This window comes from Peromyscus californicus, unplaced genomic scaffold (genome assembly GCF_007827085.1).
Source record: "Peromyscus californicus insignis strain IS unplaced genomic scaffold, ASM782708v3 Scaffold_1__1_contigs__length_55948999, whole genome shotgun sequence".
NCBI lineage: Eukaryota > Metazoa > Chordata > Mammalia > Rodentia > Cricetidae > Peromyscus > Peromyscus californicus.
In genome coordinates, this window is record NW_026294492.1 from 34871321 (window position 1) to 34890234 (window position 18914).

General features: G+C 40.3%; 1 protein-coding gene across 4 annotated transcripts in view; it reads left to right on the forward strand.

The window, feature by feature from the left end:
* The window catches only part of Ppm1b (protein phosphatase, Mg2+/Mn2+ dependent 1B), a 67490-nt gene that overhangs the window by 36211 nt on the left and 12365 nt on the right, over positions 1-18914 (forward strand). For all 4 annotated transcript variants that reach the window (XM_052746457.1, XM_052746458.1, XM_052746459.1 and 1 more), the window contains exons 3-5: positions 6660-6777; positions 10184-10295; positions 10926-10983. In XM_052746457.1, coding sequence (XP_052602417.1) covers positions 6660-6777; positions 10184-10295; positions 10926-10983 — 288 coding nt within the window. The remainder of the gene's footprint in view (positions 1-6659; positions 6778-10183; positions 10296-10925; positions 10984-18914) is intronic.

Consider the following 18914-nt stretch of genomic DNA (forward strand, 5'->3'; position numbering starts at 1 on the left):
GGTACCTAGGGAGACAGGTGTATTTCTGTGAGTTTGAGGACAACCAGGTTTATATAGTCTCAAAAAAAAAAAAAAAAAGAAAAGAAACGAAAAAAGAATCAGTTCATTCTTGTAGATCTTTCAACAGTATATATATAGAAATTATTTAAGTTTGAGTTAACTGGCAAGTATCTAGATGTGCCCGAAGATGCTGAGGCAAAACTGCCCTGTTAAAGAGTGTGATGTTTGATTCTGTCTGTTAGGTTAGAGCTTTCTGTTTCCTCCACATGTAGACGGCATAGTCAGCAAGCCTGTAAGGGTAGTGTAGACAGTGGGTCAATCCCCAGAAGACAACAACTCCCACAATTTATCCTCTGATCCCAGTGTGCTCCCCCACCCCCAGTAAATATATTTTTTAATGCATCTTGGTCAAGAAATGGAGAAAGAATTGAAGAGGAAGGAAAACGAAGAGGATCCTTGGAAATACCTGGTGTGGGTAAAATACCTTTTTACCATAAAAATGAAGAGCCAGCTTCCAAAGAGACTTTAAGGCCTGGCGTTAGTTAACGCCTCGTGCAGCTTAGAGGATTTGAATGGCAGTCCTTCAGCCTCTTGACTCTTTCTTTTCTGACCTACTGTGTCTTTTTACTTCTCAGGGTGAATTTAGTATAAAAGCCATCAGTGAATGTTTGTCAGTGACCAAATAGGCAGCGACTCTTAAAACATCTCCTTAGGCTCCCAAGTAGAGAGCTCCCTTGGAGCCTTTTGAGAGTAAAGCAGACATGTTTTGCTTGACTAATAAGTAAAAGTAGCATTTCCCCAAATTATAAAACCTTACGTGCATGTTAATGGAAAACAAATTAGATAAAAACTGAAAATTCAAAGAAAACAATAAAAATTTTCTCCTCACCCAAATCAGGTACTTCCTATTGTTGTGTGACTCTTTCTGGTTTGTTTTTATATATATTCACAAGCCAGCTCCAAAAGCTTCCCGTTCTCTTCTTACCTCTCAATGGTATTAGAGATGTGTGCCGTCCATCACACAACCACTTAGCAGTGGATCTTTTACATTTTATTATGTATCTCTTTATTTCATCCTGTGTGTACCTGGGTGCAAACTTGCCTTCCCACCCCCTAGTGCACAAGTGGCAGTCAGAGGATGACTTGATGGAGTTGGTGGTGCTCAAACCCAGTGACTTTATTTGCTGAGCTATCTGGATGGCCAGTTTTACAGGTTTGTTTTTTTAACCTGCCTGAAGGTGTGTATTTTTATTAAAGTGAGGTTTATTGTATGTGCTTTTTCAGCCTGCTTTCTCCAGCAGTGTGGTCTAGAGAGCGCTCTGTTTTTAGCGTGGCAAACTTTGTCATGACTGCATAAGCATTCTAGTATGTGAAGAAGGTGGTCATGAGAGAGTAGCCAAAGTTTATCTGGATGGTAGCTTGGACTCCAGTGTCGTAGTGTATTCTATCCCTAAAGTATGTAGTTTTCAGGGTCTGTGCTCACCCTTGGAAGGAGATTGAATTGATGCTGCTGGAACATCTTTACAAGATAGCTCTTAGCAGTCACCAGTGGTTAAAAGATGACAGGCTGCCCTAGATCTCAAAGGAGGAACAGGAACACACAGGAGGTTGGAGCAGGTAGTTCATCCCACTTTAGTGGAATTGATCATCATAGCTCCCTTGAAGGACTCTGCATTCAGGTTGAAGTCAATTTTGAACAACTCAGTTGCTTGGGGGAAAATGGAGGCTTGCTTATAGAGGTTTGCTTATTGTTTTCCTAACGAATGAATGTTATTTATGGAATTAAGCCTCTGTTTCCATTTTTAAGTTCATAATTTTGCTATTCTACTTGTTTGTATTATAAAAGCAAGCAAGGGTTAGCTGTACTGTAAAACAGAGTATGATTACTTGAAATTTAGGGGGGAAATTGTGTACATATGTTTAATTCCATGGAAAACAGATATTTAGTGGGTGTTAGCTGCTTTAAGAGGAGAGCCAAAGAAGATCCAGTTAAGTAGAGTTTTCCCCCTGAGATTGAGATGAAGTCAGTGTTTTCTATGTTAATATGCCTTTAAGTAAGCACACACACTTGTGTATGTTACCTCCTAAACCCTGGGAAGGTTTTGCTAATCACAGAATTTCTGCTTTCTGGGAGCCGGTGCTGTTCTTAGCACTTAGCAGATATTTTAGCCCCGTTAATTTTGACAACAGCCGTATGATAGTAGTTAGCATTCAAGCTGTTAATGAGAAATCATTTTTCAGATTGCCATTTAGCAATGTTAAGTTACAGGTGTTAGACGATGACTCTGGTCAGATATTAATCCTACTTATATTAGTCCCTAAGGAAACAAGCTTCAGCTGGGCAGTGGTAGAGGCAGGCGAATCTCTGAGTTTGAGGCCAGCCTGGTCTACAGAGCAAGTTCTAGGACGTCCAGGCTACACAGAGAAACCCTGTCTAGAAAAACAAGGGCTTGCTATTTTATTGTTCTTCATGGTGTTTTTCACCAACTAATTCAGATTTCATAAAGTATATAGCTGCTGTTTGTGACCTTTTATGATTTATAGGTCAGATGCATTTTATCTTTTACAGTAATCAGGCAAAGAAAATTTATTTCTAGTTTACAAGAAAAGAAATGGAAGTTGACATTAAAAGATAGTTGTTAGTCATACAATTTATGACTAACAGTTAAGAGCAGAGCTTAAGTTTTCCGACTCTTTAGTTATCTTTAGAAGTGATTAGCAGAAAGGCTTGGTCATTCTGCATTGGTACTTTGTGTCTGAAAAATTGTTCCCCTCTCCCCAGTTGTTATTATTATAAAATTAGTAAATTTTTTGTAAATACAGAGGTGTTTGGAAATTGGGTTACTCGCCTTTACATCTCTTTCTAATCTCATTGCAGTTAGTGCTTAACCCTGCTGACAGCTAGCTGTATGTTTCCATGTAGTAATGTTTACAAGCATAAAAACAGGGTTTTGTTTGTTTGTTTGTTTGTTTGTTTTTACTATATTTTACAGAAATGGGTCATGATGTGCTTGTTGCTTTTTCTTGCATTTTAAAAGTCAATAGCCTAGCCAGGCAGTGGTGGTGCACGCCTTTAATGCCAGCACTCAGGAGGTAGAGGAAAGCGGATCTCTGTGAGTTTGGTGCCAGCCTGGTCTACAGAGTGAGTTCCAAGATAGGGTCCAAAGTTACAGAGAAACCATGTCTCAGAAAAAAAAAATATTCCTTGATATTCTTTTAAGATACTTGATTTCCTTAAATTCAGTTATATACTGAAGCTCATATAAATCAGAAACTTGCTTAATTTAAAACATGGACTAGGCTGGGCAGTGGTGGCGCACACCTTTAATCCCAGCACTCGGGAGGCAGAGGCAGGTGGATCTCTGTGAGTTCGAGGCCAACCTGGTCTCCAAAGCGAGTACCAGGAAAGGCGCAAAGCTACACAGAGAAACCCTGTCTTGAAAAAAACAAAAAATTAAAAAAACAAACAAAAAAGAAACAAAAAAACAAGCAAACAAACAAAAAACATGGACTAGTTCTAGTCATTGGATAAAATTTAGGAAGGTATTTTTGAAAGGTAGTGTCATTCTGATTTATTCCTACATGACAAATGTACTTTATCCCCAAAATAATTTTAGTTCTAAACTCAGTTTAACTCTAAACTTCTTCCAGTGTAATTTGTGGAAAATATCTTCATTTAAAAAGGCAAAGTAAACATTGTGTGTGTGTGTGCGCACATGTGCCACTGCAGGTGGAGGTTTACGGGAAACTTGTACTAATTGGTCCTCTCCTTCCACACGGTGTGGTTCTAGGGCTAGAACTCAGCTTGTCAGGGTTAGCAGCCAGCACCATTATCTGCCGAGTTGTCTCGCTGGCCCTGGCTGGTCTTTTAAGTAGAGGAGAGGATTGATGATTAAAGTTCAGTATCCATACATCCAGTGTAGCTCAGTGGAGAGATTGAGTACTTTGTTGGTCATGTGGCTCTTGGGTCTGAGTATTGTTCACAGTGCACCTTAGCCCCGTTCTTTGTTACCAGTTTCAAGTATTACGTGATTACATTCAAACTTAACGGATCTACACGTACCAGTAAGATATTCCATATTATAATGTATTTTTACTTCATTCTTTTGAAAATGCACTTAACTACTGAGATGTGTTCCTGTTGTATACTACACAACCTCTCAAACCTTGGGAACATTGAATGTAGCCACCTCATCTCTTAAATTACACTGGTTATTGTTATCATGGGGACTTTTTTTTTTTTTTTATTGTAACAACCTCCCACCCTACAACATAGGCTGTGTGGAGACATACCTCTGGACTCTCTGTTGTAATCATGCAACATTCAGCTTTAGAACCAACTGTGTCAAAACCTTTATGCCTAAATTTAGATACCCTTATTTATGGAAGGACATTTATGCCTTCTTTGACTTAATTTGTTATTAAGTGCTCAAATTCTTCAGTGTATTATAGCTATCTACTGAAGAAGTATAAAAGAAAGAGTATTGAAATAAAGTTTTTAAATAGCTAATCTTTTTTGTTGTTCCTGATAGATTTTTATAAAAACCAATTTCAACCTTGGGCTTAATGAACACTATATTGATTATGTAACCATGTGACTATGGTTTGTCTCTAATAAACAGGAGAACGGGAAGGATCTTTTTCAGCTGCTGTGAAACACCTGTGCTTTGTGTTTAGGAAGAGTCATCTTTCCTTGGAAATAGAAGCAGCATTGAAATCACACATGACTGGGGACTAAGTGTAAATTCATTTTTATAAATGATAGGGTCTATAGTTTACAATTGATAGAGATGAAGTGGAGCTTTTATAGCTAGCATATTGATTAGGAACTGTTTAATAATGTTTTGCTGTTACAAAATAGGAAATGGTTAGAAGACACTATTCCTAAGTGTCTGCCAACACTTCTATCTGTCCATAAAATTGTCTTAAAAATCATAGCAATGGTTGATGTTTTCAATGTCTATTGTATAGTTTAGTTTTCTTCAGATTAAACAATGTTTGCTTTAACTATATTCATGTGATACACTTGTATGTATAGTCGTATAACCAAATGCATTGTTTCTAATAGTAAGTCATAAAAGCTGCTAGGTTTTGTTGAAGAATGAAATTACTTTGGTCAGTGTTAGAGTCCTGGTTTCTAGACACTTTACATCTGTGTATATATTTCTACCAAAGCTCAGGAGTCTGTAGAAAGACTGTGGAGTCTAGAGAAGGCCTTTCACCCCTTCAGACTTGCTCCCATTACACTGGAAGCTGGAAGCAGTTACTCTTTAAGGCTGCCTGTCTGTTTGGTCATACGTGGATTCTCAAAAGGTGGCAGGTCGGAATCCGGGAATGCTGGTGTAAATTCTGGCCAGAATGACAGAGACAGCTAGAGTGGATGTAACCTTGACTTCTTTCAGTTCGCTGGGCAAGCCCCATTATCAAGTGAAACTGATTACCACTTCCACTGATTGAGTCTTTTAGAATACTGAAGGGCGGGGGCGGGGGGGGGGGGGGGGAGCGTAAAAGAGAGTGTTTGCTAGGCTTAGTAGCACATTCCTGGGGCCTCAGCAGTAGATGCAGGAGAAGCATGAGTTTCGTGGCCAGCTTAGACTGTATAACATAGTGACACTATCTCAAAACAAAGAGCTTGACACTGTCATCGATGGAAAGAATCCTAACAGTTTTGTATGTTAAGATACTCACTTATATACCTAAAGAGAGAGTAGAAAGAAGATTTTTAATTTATTGTTCAGTCATGACATTTTAAAAATGTATTCTATACTTCTTCTAAATATAATTTGTAAGGTCATAAATAAAAGGAGGAGTAAAATTTATCCTTACGTGAAACAAACTGTTTTAACTGCTCTCTAAACACCCTGTAATTAAAAAGTTGCCCATATTGACTCAGTTAGCATGTGCCTGCAATCTCAGCATTTGCTAGGCTGAGGCAGGAGGATTGCAAATTCAAGGCAAGCTTTGAGACCCTGTCTCTAAAACAGAGTAAAAGCAAAAAACTCTGTTGCCCAGGTGTTTATAACTTGGTAATCCAAGCATATCACATTGTTTGGTGTAACTTCAGAATCATTTGAAAAATTATTTTCTTTCTCGCATGCGATGCCCATCAAATGTTTATGTTTTCATGTATTTATAGTACGTGTGTGTGTGTGTGTGTGTGTGTGTGTGTGTGTGTGTGTGTGGATGAGTGTGCGGTGCACGTGTGGAAGTCAAAGGATAACTTTGGGGAGTTGATTCCTTCTACCATGTAGCTTCTTGAGTTTCATGATAATCAGATTTTCAGCAAAGTTGAGTTAGAGTTGTATGATATTGACAGCATGAGATTTTCCAGATGTTTAAAAGGGTGTTTTAGGCTTAAGTGGCCCTTAGGATTATGCAATTTTGAATGAAAAAGACATTCAAATGTGTAGGTGTGAAGTTGTCTTCATTTCTCAGGCTGTGAGCTGGTGGGTAAAAATAGTTACACAGAATAAAATCCAAGAATAGCTACATTTATAGTCATTCCTAGACACCTTGTTCCTTCTGATTGTATTTTAAATAATTCTTTGAAATAAGATTATCTAAGGTATACATTCTGGGTGGCTTAGAGTAACTCTGGAACTAAATAGCCAATTGTTGAAACATAGAAACAATTTCCCCTTTCTTTCTTTAATATACAGGGAAGTCGAGATAACATGAGTATTGTATTAGTTTGCTTTTCAAATGCCCCCAAGGTCTCAGATGAAGCAGTGAGGAAAGATTCAGAGTTGGATAAGCACTTGGAATCACGGGTTGAAGGTAAGGAGTCTTTATTTTCCTTTTCTCCAGTTCACGAAGGGAAGAAAAAAAATATTCTTCCTTATCAGATGATTCTTTTAAAATGTTCTCAGTGGAAGCAATTATATTAAAACAGGAGCTCCAACAATAAATGCCCATCTGCCTATGATATGCTATCTTAGGTCAGTATCGATGTGAGAAGAATAAGTTTCCCTCCTTTAAAGGTGTTTTGGGGTGGAGACCAGTGTGTAGTTCTTAATGCCTTTGCCAGATGGTAGTGGTGACTTGGGCTGAAATGTCACTAGTGAAAGGTATGAAGACTGACTGATAATGCACCAGACTGCAGTGGGTTTTGTTTGGGGAGATTTGTCTCCACGTAGTGTTACAGATACTGCATATGATGACTTAAGAGATCAGAGACACCACTTTACATCTTAGTGCCCGGGACTGTCCCACTACAGAAATGGCCTGGTCCAAATCTATCTGTCTGTCTGTCTGTCTGTCTGTCTGTCTGTCTATCTATATCACTAAAAATACCTGAGATAAACAGTTGAAAGAAGAAAAGATATTTATTAGTTGGGTTGAAGAGTTTTGGCCCGTGGTTACTGCTCCATCGGACCTGAATGAAGCAAGGCAGAATACCAAGGAAGCAGGAACATGCTTCATGGACTATAAAACAAGGGGGCAAGGGTGCTGGTATTGCAAGGGAAAGATTTATCCTTCCAAAGCATGCCCTCAAGTGACCTCCTTCCTCCAGCTAGGCATCACTTTGTGATAACCCACTCACCTATGAGCTGATTGGATTCTCACAGTTCATTCAGCTTTTAATAGTGTCACTACCTAGGGACCAAGGCTTCAACACAGTCTGCCCCAGTAAACATCCTGTAGATAGGAGTATAAAGCAGTGTATCTGTCTATTCTGGGTATAGGTCAATGAAGGATTTTAAAAGTAACATTGGGGGCTGGAGAGATGGCTCAGAGGTTAAGAGCACCGACTGCTCTTCCAGAGGTCCTGAGTTCAATTCCCAGCAACCACATGGTGGCTCACAACCATCTGTAATGAGATCTGGTGCCCTCTTCTGGCCTGCAGGCATACATGCAGACAGAACACTGTATACATAATTAATAAATAAAATCTTTAAAAAAAAAAAAAAAAAGTAACATTGATGTTGCAACCAAAGGATGAACAGGATTGGCAGGGAAAGCATTTGAAACTCCAGGAGAGTGCATGTAAAGACCTGGCTGCAGAGAATGTTTGGATTGAAACTTAGAAGGAAGGGAGTCATGATAGAGTTAATAAAAAGGAAGTGGTGGATTCTAAGGCCAAGGCCAGAATCTTGTGAGGCATGATAAAGGTTGGTATTTTGTATCTTGAGAGACTTAGGACACTGTTTTTTTTGTGTGTGTTAAAAGTAGTACCCACATGCAGACCCATATAATAAAACAGGCTGGAGGCATGGTTCAGTAGTTAAGAGCACTTGCTGCTCCTGCAAAGGACCTGGGTTGAGCTTCCAGTACCCACATGGCAGCTCACAACTTCCAGTAGTTCCAGTTCCAGGGGATCTGGCACTCTCTTCTTGCTTGTGGGCAGTAGGCATACATGTGGTGAACAGACATACCTGCAGATGTAGGCAAGATAACTCATACATGTACAATAAAAACCTTTAACAATGAGATTGAAAGATTTTTCTTGAAGTGAGTTCCTGGGACTGGGGGTGTGACTCAGTGCTCCAGTGTTTCCCTCGTACGTATGTGGGTAGGCTGGTTAGATCACTGTCTGATGGAAAAGGAGAGGTCCTGAGACTAGGAGCCCACCCTGGAGCAGAGGCAGGAGGAGTTACTTGGAGTTCCAGGACAGACTGGGCTGTAAGCAGGACTGTCTTAGAGAGGTGGGCTTTAGAGAGTGGGCTCAGCAGTGAAAGCACTTGCTGTGCTAGCTGCATGAGGATGGGGTTCAGCTGAAGCCGAGTGGCTGGGTGCCTGTGAGAGCCCACCAGTGATACCAGCAACTGGGAGGAGGGCAGGGATCTCCCCCGCAAGCCAGCTAGCCGGACTGGCACCTCAGCTGACAGTCCTGCTCTCCCCTTCCACCTCCCTCCCTTCCAAAACCACAGCAGTCTTCATTCTCGATATATGCCTCCACACGTATAAACATGCACATGTATGCATACACACATGCTTTACATTTTTTCTTTTCTGTAAGTTACATGTAAAAATGGAAAATGTAAAGTTTTTATTTTACAAGTTGTACATTTTTTCTTTTCTGTGTTACATGTAAAAATGGAAAATGTAAAGTTTTTGTTTTACAAGTACCATGATTCATTTTCTTTACATTGCTATAGAACATAAGTATTTAAGTGTCAATGTATAAAGATGACTTAAAATTTCATTTTTTTATGATTATTATGCAACCATTGGTTTTGTTTTCCCATAATGACTTTAGACAATCTCACTAACTGGCTGGCCTTGACCTCATTTTTTTGCCCAGGCCATTCTGATTCTCTTGCCTCTGCCTCCAGACTGCTGGGATTTCAGGCGTTATACCACAGTCCTCAGCTTACATTATTGTGTTATAGTATTTTTTTTTTTTTTTTTTTTTTTTTTTGGTTTTTTCGAGACAGGGTTTCTCTGTGTAGCTTTGCGCTTTTCCTGGAACTCGCTTTGGAGACCAGGCTGGCCTTGAACTCACAGAGATCCGCCTGCCTCTGCCTCCCGAGTGCTGGGATTAAAGGCGTGCGCCACCACCGCCCGGCGTGTTATAGTATTTTTACATAAAATTAAATTTTTTCTCAGCTGGAAAAATTGCTAATTTGGTTAAGTGCCTATCACAAAAGCGTAAGGCTGTGAGTTCAGACCCCCAGCACCATGTCAAAGCCAGGCAAGGTGGTGCGTCCCCAGCAGTAGAGGGACAGAGGGCAAAGAAAGGCAGATAAACTGTAGGTCCAGTCAGAGACCCTGGCTTAAGAAGGGAGGTCGAGAGCAGTCAAGAGGGAACCGGACCCTGACTCTGAGCTGCCCTACACATGTGCTGTATGTAGTGTTCGCCCATGAGTTAGTTACTGTGTGTGTGAGGAGCCTTCTGATTGGGTAGGAACCATGTCACTCACTGACTCGATCACTGACATTTTTCTTTGCCGAGACAGGCTTTCTCTCTGTAACAGCCCTGGCTATCCTGGAACTCACTCTGTAGACCAGGCTGGCCCCTAACTCACAGAGATCCGCCTGCCTCTGCCTCCTGAGTGCTGGGATTAAAGGCGTGCACCACCACTGCCCAGCTGTTTTTCTTTACTCTTTTTTTTTCTCTTTCCTTTTTTTCTCTACTGTTTTCTTATCGCTGGACATTGAATTCTTTTATATTTTATGAAACTATGTTTGAGTGACCGTGTTTGTGTCGATGACTTCTTATGTCCTGTTCCTAAACTTTCAGAAATTATGGAGAAGTCTGGGGAGGAAGGAATGCCTGATCTTGCCCATGTCATGCGCATTTTGTCTGCAGAAAATATCCCAAATTTACCTCCTGGGGGAGGGCTCGCTGGCAAGTAAGTAGAACAAAAGAGCTGATTTTGAATTCATTGTAAATCAGTAATTCATCATTTCAGTAAAATAACAAAGCAGAAGGAGATCATTTATCTAAAGGTGAAACATTTCATCTGAAAAGATTGTGTGCAGGGGTGGGGTGTGGGCGACCATGCATGTATCAGTGCAGCCTTGGCAGAATTAGTTTTCTCCTGACACCATGTGAGTTCTAGGTTTTGAACTCACATCATTAGGCTTGGTCGAGAACACTTTTACCCATTTAGCCATCTCATCAGCCCAGGATTTATGTTTTTTTTTCTTTTTAAGAAATATATCCTTTGTAGATAAGTTTTTTGCTTAATAAGAACTAGTAGATTTTATAAGATCAAGAAATTATGAGTGGCTGGGTGGTGGTGGCGCACGCCTTTAATCCCAGCGACAGAGGGGGGCGGATCTCTGAGTTCAAGGCCAGCCTGATATACAGAGAGTTCCAGGACAGTCAAGGCTACACAGAGAAACCCTGTCTCTGGGGTGGAGGGCAGTATATTTACAGTTCTCTGCAAATATTTAGCATGACAGTTCTTTCTGTAGTCAGGGCAACATATTTGGAATATGAGCTTAAAATTGTACATAATCAAAACGTATCTTTTTAGGCGCAATGTTATTGAAGCTGTTTATAGTAGACTGAATCCACACAGAGACAGTGATGGGGTAAGTTGTAGTTCATTTTCTTAATGATTTAAAGTAGTTTTATAATATAAATACTAGATATGAATAATTCACATAGTGATGTCTGTATAATAACTGACTACTGTTTGCCATTTTAAGGAGTTATTTGAAGTTTTAGAAAATGTATTGCAGACATCAAATGCTGATTTATGGATAGCTTTGTGTTGTCACTTTAATTTTTCAGATCACCTTTTTTGTTTGGGCTATCTCTGTTTTCTCCCTCTGTCTCTGCCTTTCTTCCTCTTCCTCATACCTTAATTTTGAGGCAGGGTTGTGCTTTGAATAAGGAGTTTACCAGCACCAGAGGTTAGTAAGTTACTCTCTCGGTGCCCCTATCTACCCGGGTGAGGTGCTTGAAGATATTTTGTCTAGTCGTGATGCATGGTGACTGTGTGAATGCAGAGCTGAGCTCCGTTCCTTTACCTCTTACCCTGCTGGCCCTAGAAATGATGAGCGGCACCTTGCCCCTTTGTATAGCTTTTCATACTCAGAGCAGAAGAGGAAACTTTGCCCCCGTTTATAGTTGGACTCAGTTTTAAAGCTAGTCAGATATAAATATAAATATTTTGTGGTAGGTTTTTCAAGTTTGGGGGGTATCTAAAAATAAATGATGTAAGTTTTAATATCTTTAAAGGTTTAAAGGAGCCATACTTGGTAATGAAATTCCTTGAGAAGAAATAGACTCACCTCCATATCTGCAGGCTCACTTCACTTGGTAGATACAGTAGCCAGTACATAGAAGGATTTTTGTTGTCTTCATTGCATTGCTTTTCTAGGATTCCTTATTGCATAAATACAGTCTCTTACTAAGTGTAATGTCAAGTGTAGTATGATGCCTTTAATCCCACACTCCGGAGGCAGGTGGATCTCTTGAATTTGAGTCCAGCCAGAGGTACATCACATAGTGAGGCTCTGTATCCAAACGAAGCCAAAACAAATAATAATAAAATATTTCACTATTAATGCAGTTTTAGTGAGTTGAATAAAAATGACATTGCTTTAACAATGCATACTTACTCTATTGTAGTGATTCTGAATCTTTCTTTTGTGACTCGGTCCTACCTCAAAGTATTAAAGAATTATATCCAAAACTTTGAGCCTTAATATAAAAGTACAGATGTAGCCGGGCGTTGGTGGCACACGCCTTTAATCCCAGCACTCGGGAGGCAGAGCCAGGCGGATCTCTGTGAGTTCGAGGCCAGCCTGGGCTACCAAGTGAGTTCCAGGAAAGGCGCAAAGCTACACAGAGAAACTCTGTCTCGAAAAACCAAAAAAAAAAAAAAAAAAAAAAAAAAAAAAAAAAGTACAGATGTGAGGAATTCAGAGAAAGAGACAGATCTGTAAAGGATATTGACAACTTAAAGTTTGCTGTACTTCTGAGAGATCATAGCTCTGTTGTAAATGCCACATGGTGCATCCACCTCTGTCAGGAATAAGCCTTCAGAATGTAGTCAGTGACGGTTAGCCATGGACATGCTCCCTTCCTCAGGTATTTCAGAGTATAACTTTGGTGGGCAATCCTTTAAAAAAAAAATAGGATAGCCTACTGAATCTCTTATTTCCTCAGGAAATCTTTTGCTTCTAACAAGAGTTGGAAAACACTATCTCTGCGTTTCTTTTTAATATATACCAGAGGTGACTTGAATTTTTAAAGAGTAAATAATTATACATGATAGCTACTTTAAAGTTAAAGTAGGCAACAGAAGCTTGTGATTGAGGGTAAATGCATAAGCTGTAATACTTTTCTTAAGTAAGATTCTATATGGCTACATAGATTTATAATTACATAGTTATCTATGTATACGCTTTCCATTGATCTTACCAAACTAAACTGCCAGTCAAACCTAGTGAATTGTGGAGGAAGAAGCGTGATCCTATACAAATGCTTAGGCTGTTTATCTTATACTTACACACATATAAGTAAATGAAAAATGTATGTCATGTAGTTTGTAAAGAATGATACAGTACAGAATTTGATAGGCTGGAGCTGTATCCCTGGGGGAGAGCATTTGCTTAGTACATGTTAGGTTCTGAGTTCAGTCTCCAGCACCCAAATAGTTCAAGAAGGGGGTATAAATATACATCCATTTGAAGAGACAAGATGAGGAAGGAGAAAGGCAGGATCAGAGTACAAGGGTTTTTTGTGGGGGAGGGAAGGCTCTGTGTGTGTGTGTGTGTGTGTGTGTGTGTGTGTGTGTGTGTGTGTGTGTCTAATCAGCTAGAGCAGAGAACTACTGTGGTGAGAAATAATAGTGGAAATGGTTTCAGAGCTGTTGCCAAGAGAGTGGCCTTTTGAACTGTTGAGTGAAGAACCATACTATTTATTAGGAGCCTTAAGTATGATAGATTAAAACCATTACCTGTAAACATTCCATCCACCTGCTGGGATTGAATTTAGGACCTTATACATGCTAGGCACATATTCTGACCCTGTCTCTATCCCTAGCCCATCTGTGACAGTTCTGTCATTTTAACATTTATAGTAGTAAACTGGAGATTCTAGAAGTCAAGTAGGTGTGAAATAATTGTAGAGATCAAATAATTAGTCTAAATTCATTATTATTAGATAGATTATTATCTATATCTATTAGATAGATATAGATAGAGCTAATATATACTAGATTAGAGAAACTTGCTCTTCACTATAAAAACTGGCTTTTCTGAGTAGAATCCTATTTTGGGGCTGGAGGGATAGCTCAGCCGTTAAAGGCTAGGCTCACAACCAAAAATATAAGAATCCTATTTTGAGAAGATTACCATACTCTTTCAGAATAGTCCACACCTATGTTGAACAAGTAGCCACTGACAGAAATGTACAGGAAAACCAGAGAAGCAAAAGAGTGATGAAAATCCAAGCATTTAATTACATCCTTAGTCCTGAAATCAATGAATTACAGTCAGCAGATAGGCACAGTTGTATTTCATAAACGCTTCTGAGCCCTCCACAAATACAGAAAATGTCAACAGGAGGCAGAGGAGCAAGAGTGTGGTAGAATACAGAAGAGAGTGTTCAGAAGTACGTTAAAGGGTAAGCTACTTTGTTTGCAGCAAGGCCTCAGTGCAGCCCAGGATGCCCTCCAATGTTTAGTTGAGGCTACCCTTGAACTCCTGATCTTTCTACCTGGCCCCTTCATCTCCCAAGTGCTACAACTATAGGCATGTACAGCCATACCTTATTCTTAGATTTTTTTTATGTTTTATGTTTAAACTAGAAAAATTAAGATAATAAGTGTATGAAAATTGAGGCAATAAGTGTATTCCAAAAGTCCAGTTGGCTATCAGCCAGAGATTTAATAATTTAAAGATATTCATAAAGCTTAAGGAAGGCATAAAAGGCTCTTAGGTTGTTTTCTTAACAGTGTTCTTTTTAGTTAACGTTTTAGGTATGTTCAGTCTTACTAGTGCAGACAATAATGGTAAGTTCCTTACTGAAGAACAAAAGTCTGTGAAAGTCTTAGGGACTGTTGATGCAGGGTTCACAATACCCAGACAGTTTTCACAGTCCATATGTGTACCTTCTTTATTAACAAATATCTCGGTGGTTTTCATCAGTTCCTTAAAGGAGCCGGTGTTCCCACTCCCAAGAATAATTGCTAAAGGATTCTGCCATATACCATAACATCTGGAAGTAAACCTACATTTTAGCATAAGATGTTCTTAAAGTAGCCAGGGCCTGGGATTACACCCTTTCCCTTTTTCTAAAATGTTGATTGTGGTGGTATTGTGTTCCCCAAAATATTGTGTACCTTAATAAACTTATCTGGGGTCAGAGAACAGAAAAGCCACAAGATATTTAGGCTAGAAAATGTTAGCACATGCCTTTAATCCTAGCATTCCAGAGACAGAAATCCCTCTGGATCTCTGTGAGTTCAAGACCTTATTGGAAACAGCCAGGCATGGTGACTCACGCCTTTAATCCCAGAAAGCAGCCTTTAATCCCAGGGAGTGGTGGTAGAAAGCAGAAAGGTTTATAAGGCATGAGGACCAGAAACTTAAACATTTGACTGGTTAAGCATTCAGGCTTCTAGCAGCAGTTCAGTTGAGAGCCATTGGGATGAGGACACAGAAGCTTCCAGTCTGAGGAAACAGGACCAACTGAGGAATTGGCAAGGTGAGATAGCTGTGGCTTGTTCTGTCTCTCTGATCATCCAGTGTTCACCCCAATAACTGGCCTCAGGTTTGATTTTATTAATAAGAATTTTTAAGATTCATGCTACAGTTGATTGTGAGTCCCGGGGCTTAGTCTGGTTTATTTTGACTAACCCCAGCACCCGCAGCAATCAGTAAGGAAAGCTCAGTACAAGCTTGCTGGGAGGGATGGATGTAGCTCCATGGTAGATGCAAACCCCTAAGCTCTGTCCCCAGTGTAACTAATAAACAGCAGCAAAACCCCTTTTTGACTAGGGCAGGGTCTTGTGCATTTCAAATAGTTGATCTAGTGTTCTTTAAAATAACCTTAAAAGGGAGTCTGAGTGGAGGTGGAGACCGGAGGATCCCTGGAGCTTGCTAGCCAGTCAGCTTCATGTTCACTGAGGCATGAAAAGGCAGGCATGCATATGCAGGTGGAGGTCAGTGTCTAATGTCTTCCTCAGTCACATGCATGCACAGATAGAAACAAACACAAAGACTATAAAATAGTGAGATAGTAGGTGCAGGGTGGGTAGCTTAGTTGGTAAAGTGCTTGTCACAGAAGCATGAGGACCTGAGTTCAACCCCCAGCTCCCATGTAAAAATCCAGGCATGTGGTACTTGACTTGTATTCCCAGCACCGGAGAGCTGGAGATAAGGTGACTGGGGCTCACTGGCCAACCAGCCTAGCATAATCGGTGAGCCTCGGGTCCAAGTAGCAGATACTTTCTCCAATAAAGTGATGGCATCTGAGGAGTGACACACACCTACAATAAAAAGATTGCTGGACTGGAGAGAGAGTTCAGCTCTTATAGGTGAGGTTCACACTCAAAAGGTCAAAGGTTGCTAATTATGTGATAGTCTGTATTTCCTGTGTATTGGTGTGTGCTGTGTGTGCTGTTACTGTGGGGGTGTGCAGTTAGGCATGCATGTATGTACATGCTGCAGGTTAGGTAATTTTCCTCAGTTGCTCTCCACCTTTTAGTTTTTGAGGTTATGAATCAGTGAGAATGTAGGCATGTAGAAGTCAGGACAACCTCAGATGCCCATTCTTGCCTTCCGTGTTGGAGACAAGGTCTCTTTGTTTCTCCGCTGTGTCTGCCAGGCTAGGCGGCCTGTAAGCTTCCAGTCGTTGTCCTGTCTTGGCCTTCTATCTCCCTGGGTACACTGGTATTGCTATAGGCTTGTGCTTTCTGTGGTTTCTGGGGATCATGATTCAGGATGGCAGGCTCTGCAGCAAGAGCCTTTACCTAACACTGAGCCATCTCAGCAGCCTGCTAGTTAGTCTTTTCAGTGTGCTTAGCTTTCATTGCCCCATTTGCTCTTTACCCAACTTCCTTAGGGTCTTAGGTTTTATTTGGTAGGAAAAGGGTGTTGGTGTGGGGGGTGTGTATGAACGTGTTGTGTGTGTGGAATTCTAGAGGAGACTGTCAGGTGGTCTGCTCTGTCACTTCCCACTTTATTCCTTTGAAACAGGGTGTCTTAATGAATTCAGCACTAGGTTGGCAGGCAGCAAGCCCCAGTGATCCTCCTGTCTCACAGCAGTGGAGTTCCAGGCATGCACACTGCCACACCTGGCTCCTCTGTGGATACTGGGCTCCAAATTCAGGTCCTCAGGCTTGAGCTGCTAGGCCCTCTCCAGTGCCAAGGGTGTTTCTGTATAAGTTATTTGATTGTTAAACTGTGTTGTCTAGATGACACAGCAGTTAAGAAAAGTTCATTGTTGTCTCACAGTGTCTTTTTTTGCATAGAATAAAGTTTTTATAAAGATTTATTGACTCTTATGTATGTAAGTGTTTTGTCTGTATGTATATTAAGTGCACCATGGAAATGCAGTGTCTGAGGACAGAAGAGAGGGTCAGAGCCTCTGAAACTGGAGCTACAGACCTTACTCCAGCCCTTTTTGGGAGCAGCAGTCACTTGTAACTGCTGAGCCATCCCTTCAGATTCCTGTAAACAATTTTTCTTTTTTAAATCATGGGTGTTTCACCTGCATGTCTTTGCCCACATGCATGCCTGGTATCTGAGGAGACCAAAGATGACATTGGATCTCCTGGGACTGGATGCACATGGTTGTGAGCCACCATGTGGATGCTAGGAATCGAACCCAGTCCTTTGGAAGGGCATCCACTTCTCTTTAACTGCTGAGCTATCTCTTCAGCCTCTTAAACATCCATTTTAAATAAGTGTCTAGATACTTGGAACATTTCTCATGTAAAACTGAATTCACGATAATGCGTTTGCTGGAGTGTTCAGATTGATGTTGGCTATACTTGTCACAGATCTGAACTCTGCCCTTCGTTATTAACACAAAGGACAAATCTCTTCATTTATAGAGTGACAGAGTGTTATTTCAGAGAGTGCCTGTGAAGATTGAATGACCTTGTAAAGTTCTTAGCATAGATGTTGGTTTTCCCTCCTGAGTGGTGTGAAGGATGTAGGAAAGAGTATGAAAAAAGTGTGCATTCTAATTAGGAAGACTGGAAAGCCTGCAAGATGGGGTTAATTATTCTAATAGCTACAGGTGTACTGTATGAACTTTTTAAAGTTGAAGTAAAGAAAGCACAACCTAGATAATCACTTCTTGTGACATGAGCAAAATAGGGAGGGAGTTACATAATAGTGCTTTGAGAGCTGTACTCGCTGGGGAAGATGTTTTAGTTACTGCTCATCATGTATTCAGAACAGTGGAAAATGCAATTTCCTATAAAGCTAAATGGTTTTTTTTTGTTAAATTTTTAAAATTTGGTCATCATTTTAGTGTAGTGACTTTGTGATGCCAGACATTATAAATAGTCCCCCCCCCTTTTTTTTTTTTAAATTTACTAGTTTGATTTAGTGAATTTTTAAAAAGATGAATACTCCTTCCCCAGGCAGGGTTGGTGTAGGCCTTTAATTCCAACACTTGGAAGGTAGAGGCAGGTGGATCTCTGAGTTTGAGACCACCCTGGTCTACAAACTGAGTTCCAAGACAGTCAGGTCTACACAGAGAAACCCTGTCTGGAAAAACTAAAAGAAAAAAAACAAACATATTCTTACAAAGCTGCTGCTCCTGTAGCAGCAGACAGAGTATTTTCAGTATAAAGGACTTCCTATAACCCACCACAGTGGACTCTTAATAGAACAAACAGCCTTACCCCAGTCCAACTTGAAGTAGGTTTGAAAGCCATGACTGCATATCAGAGTTACAAAATAAATTATAAAATACCTAGGGCCTCTGAGCTTGGTATCTTCAAATACAGCTTTGTGTCTATGTAATTTAAAAGCTTCGTGAGTGATTGTACAGTGAAACCAGGGTAGCTACTCTGCATGTACGTCAGTTGCCCATTCGAAACAGGTATTGGTGTCATAATGCCATGAAATGCCATATCTAAGATTTCTTATTTGTTCCTGAAATAACTATTACTGTTGTTTTCAAACAATCAAGTCATGACCATAATAAAGCTCGCATTTTTTTTGTGCTTGACAACTTTGTCAAGCCTTAGCTAGCTTTCCTATAGCCCAGCCTATTTTCTGAACTTGCATGACTGTTCTCTCGTGGTTCCACTAGCTTATTTTTCCATTCCTGTTTTCTGGAACATAGGGAGCCAGCACTATTAGGTTCCTATTGCACATTTTGGAAAGAATGCATGATATGACTCATTCATGATGGTATACATAAAGGGGGCATGTGTGTGTGGCTATCATGATGTTGCACATGAGGGACATGTGTGAGGTTATCATGATGTTGCACATGAGGGACATGTGTGAGGCTGTCATGATGGTGCACATGAGCGTGTGTGTGT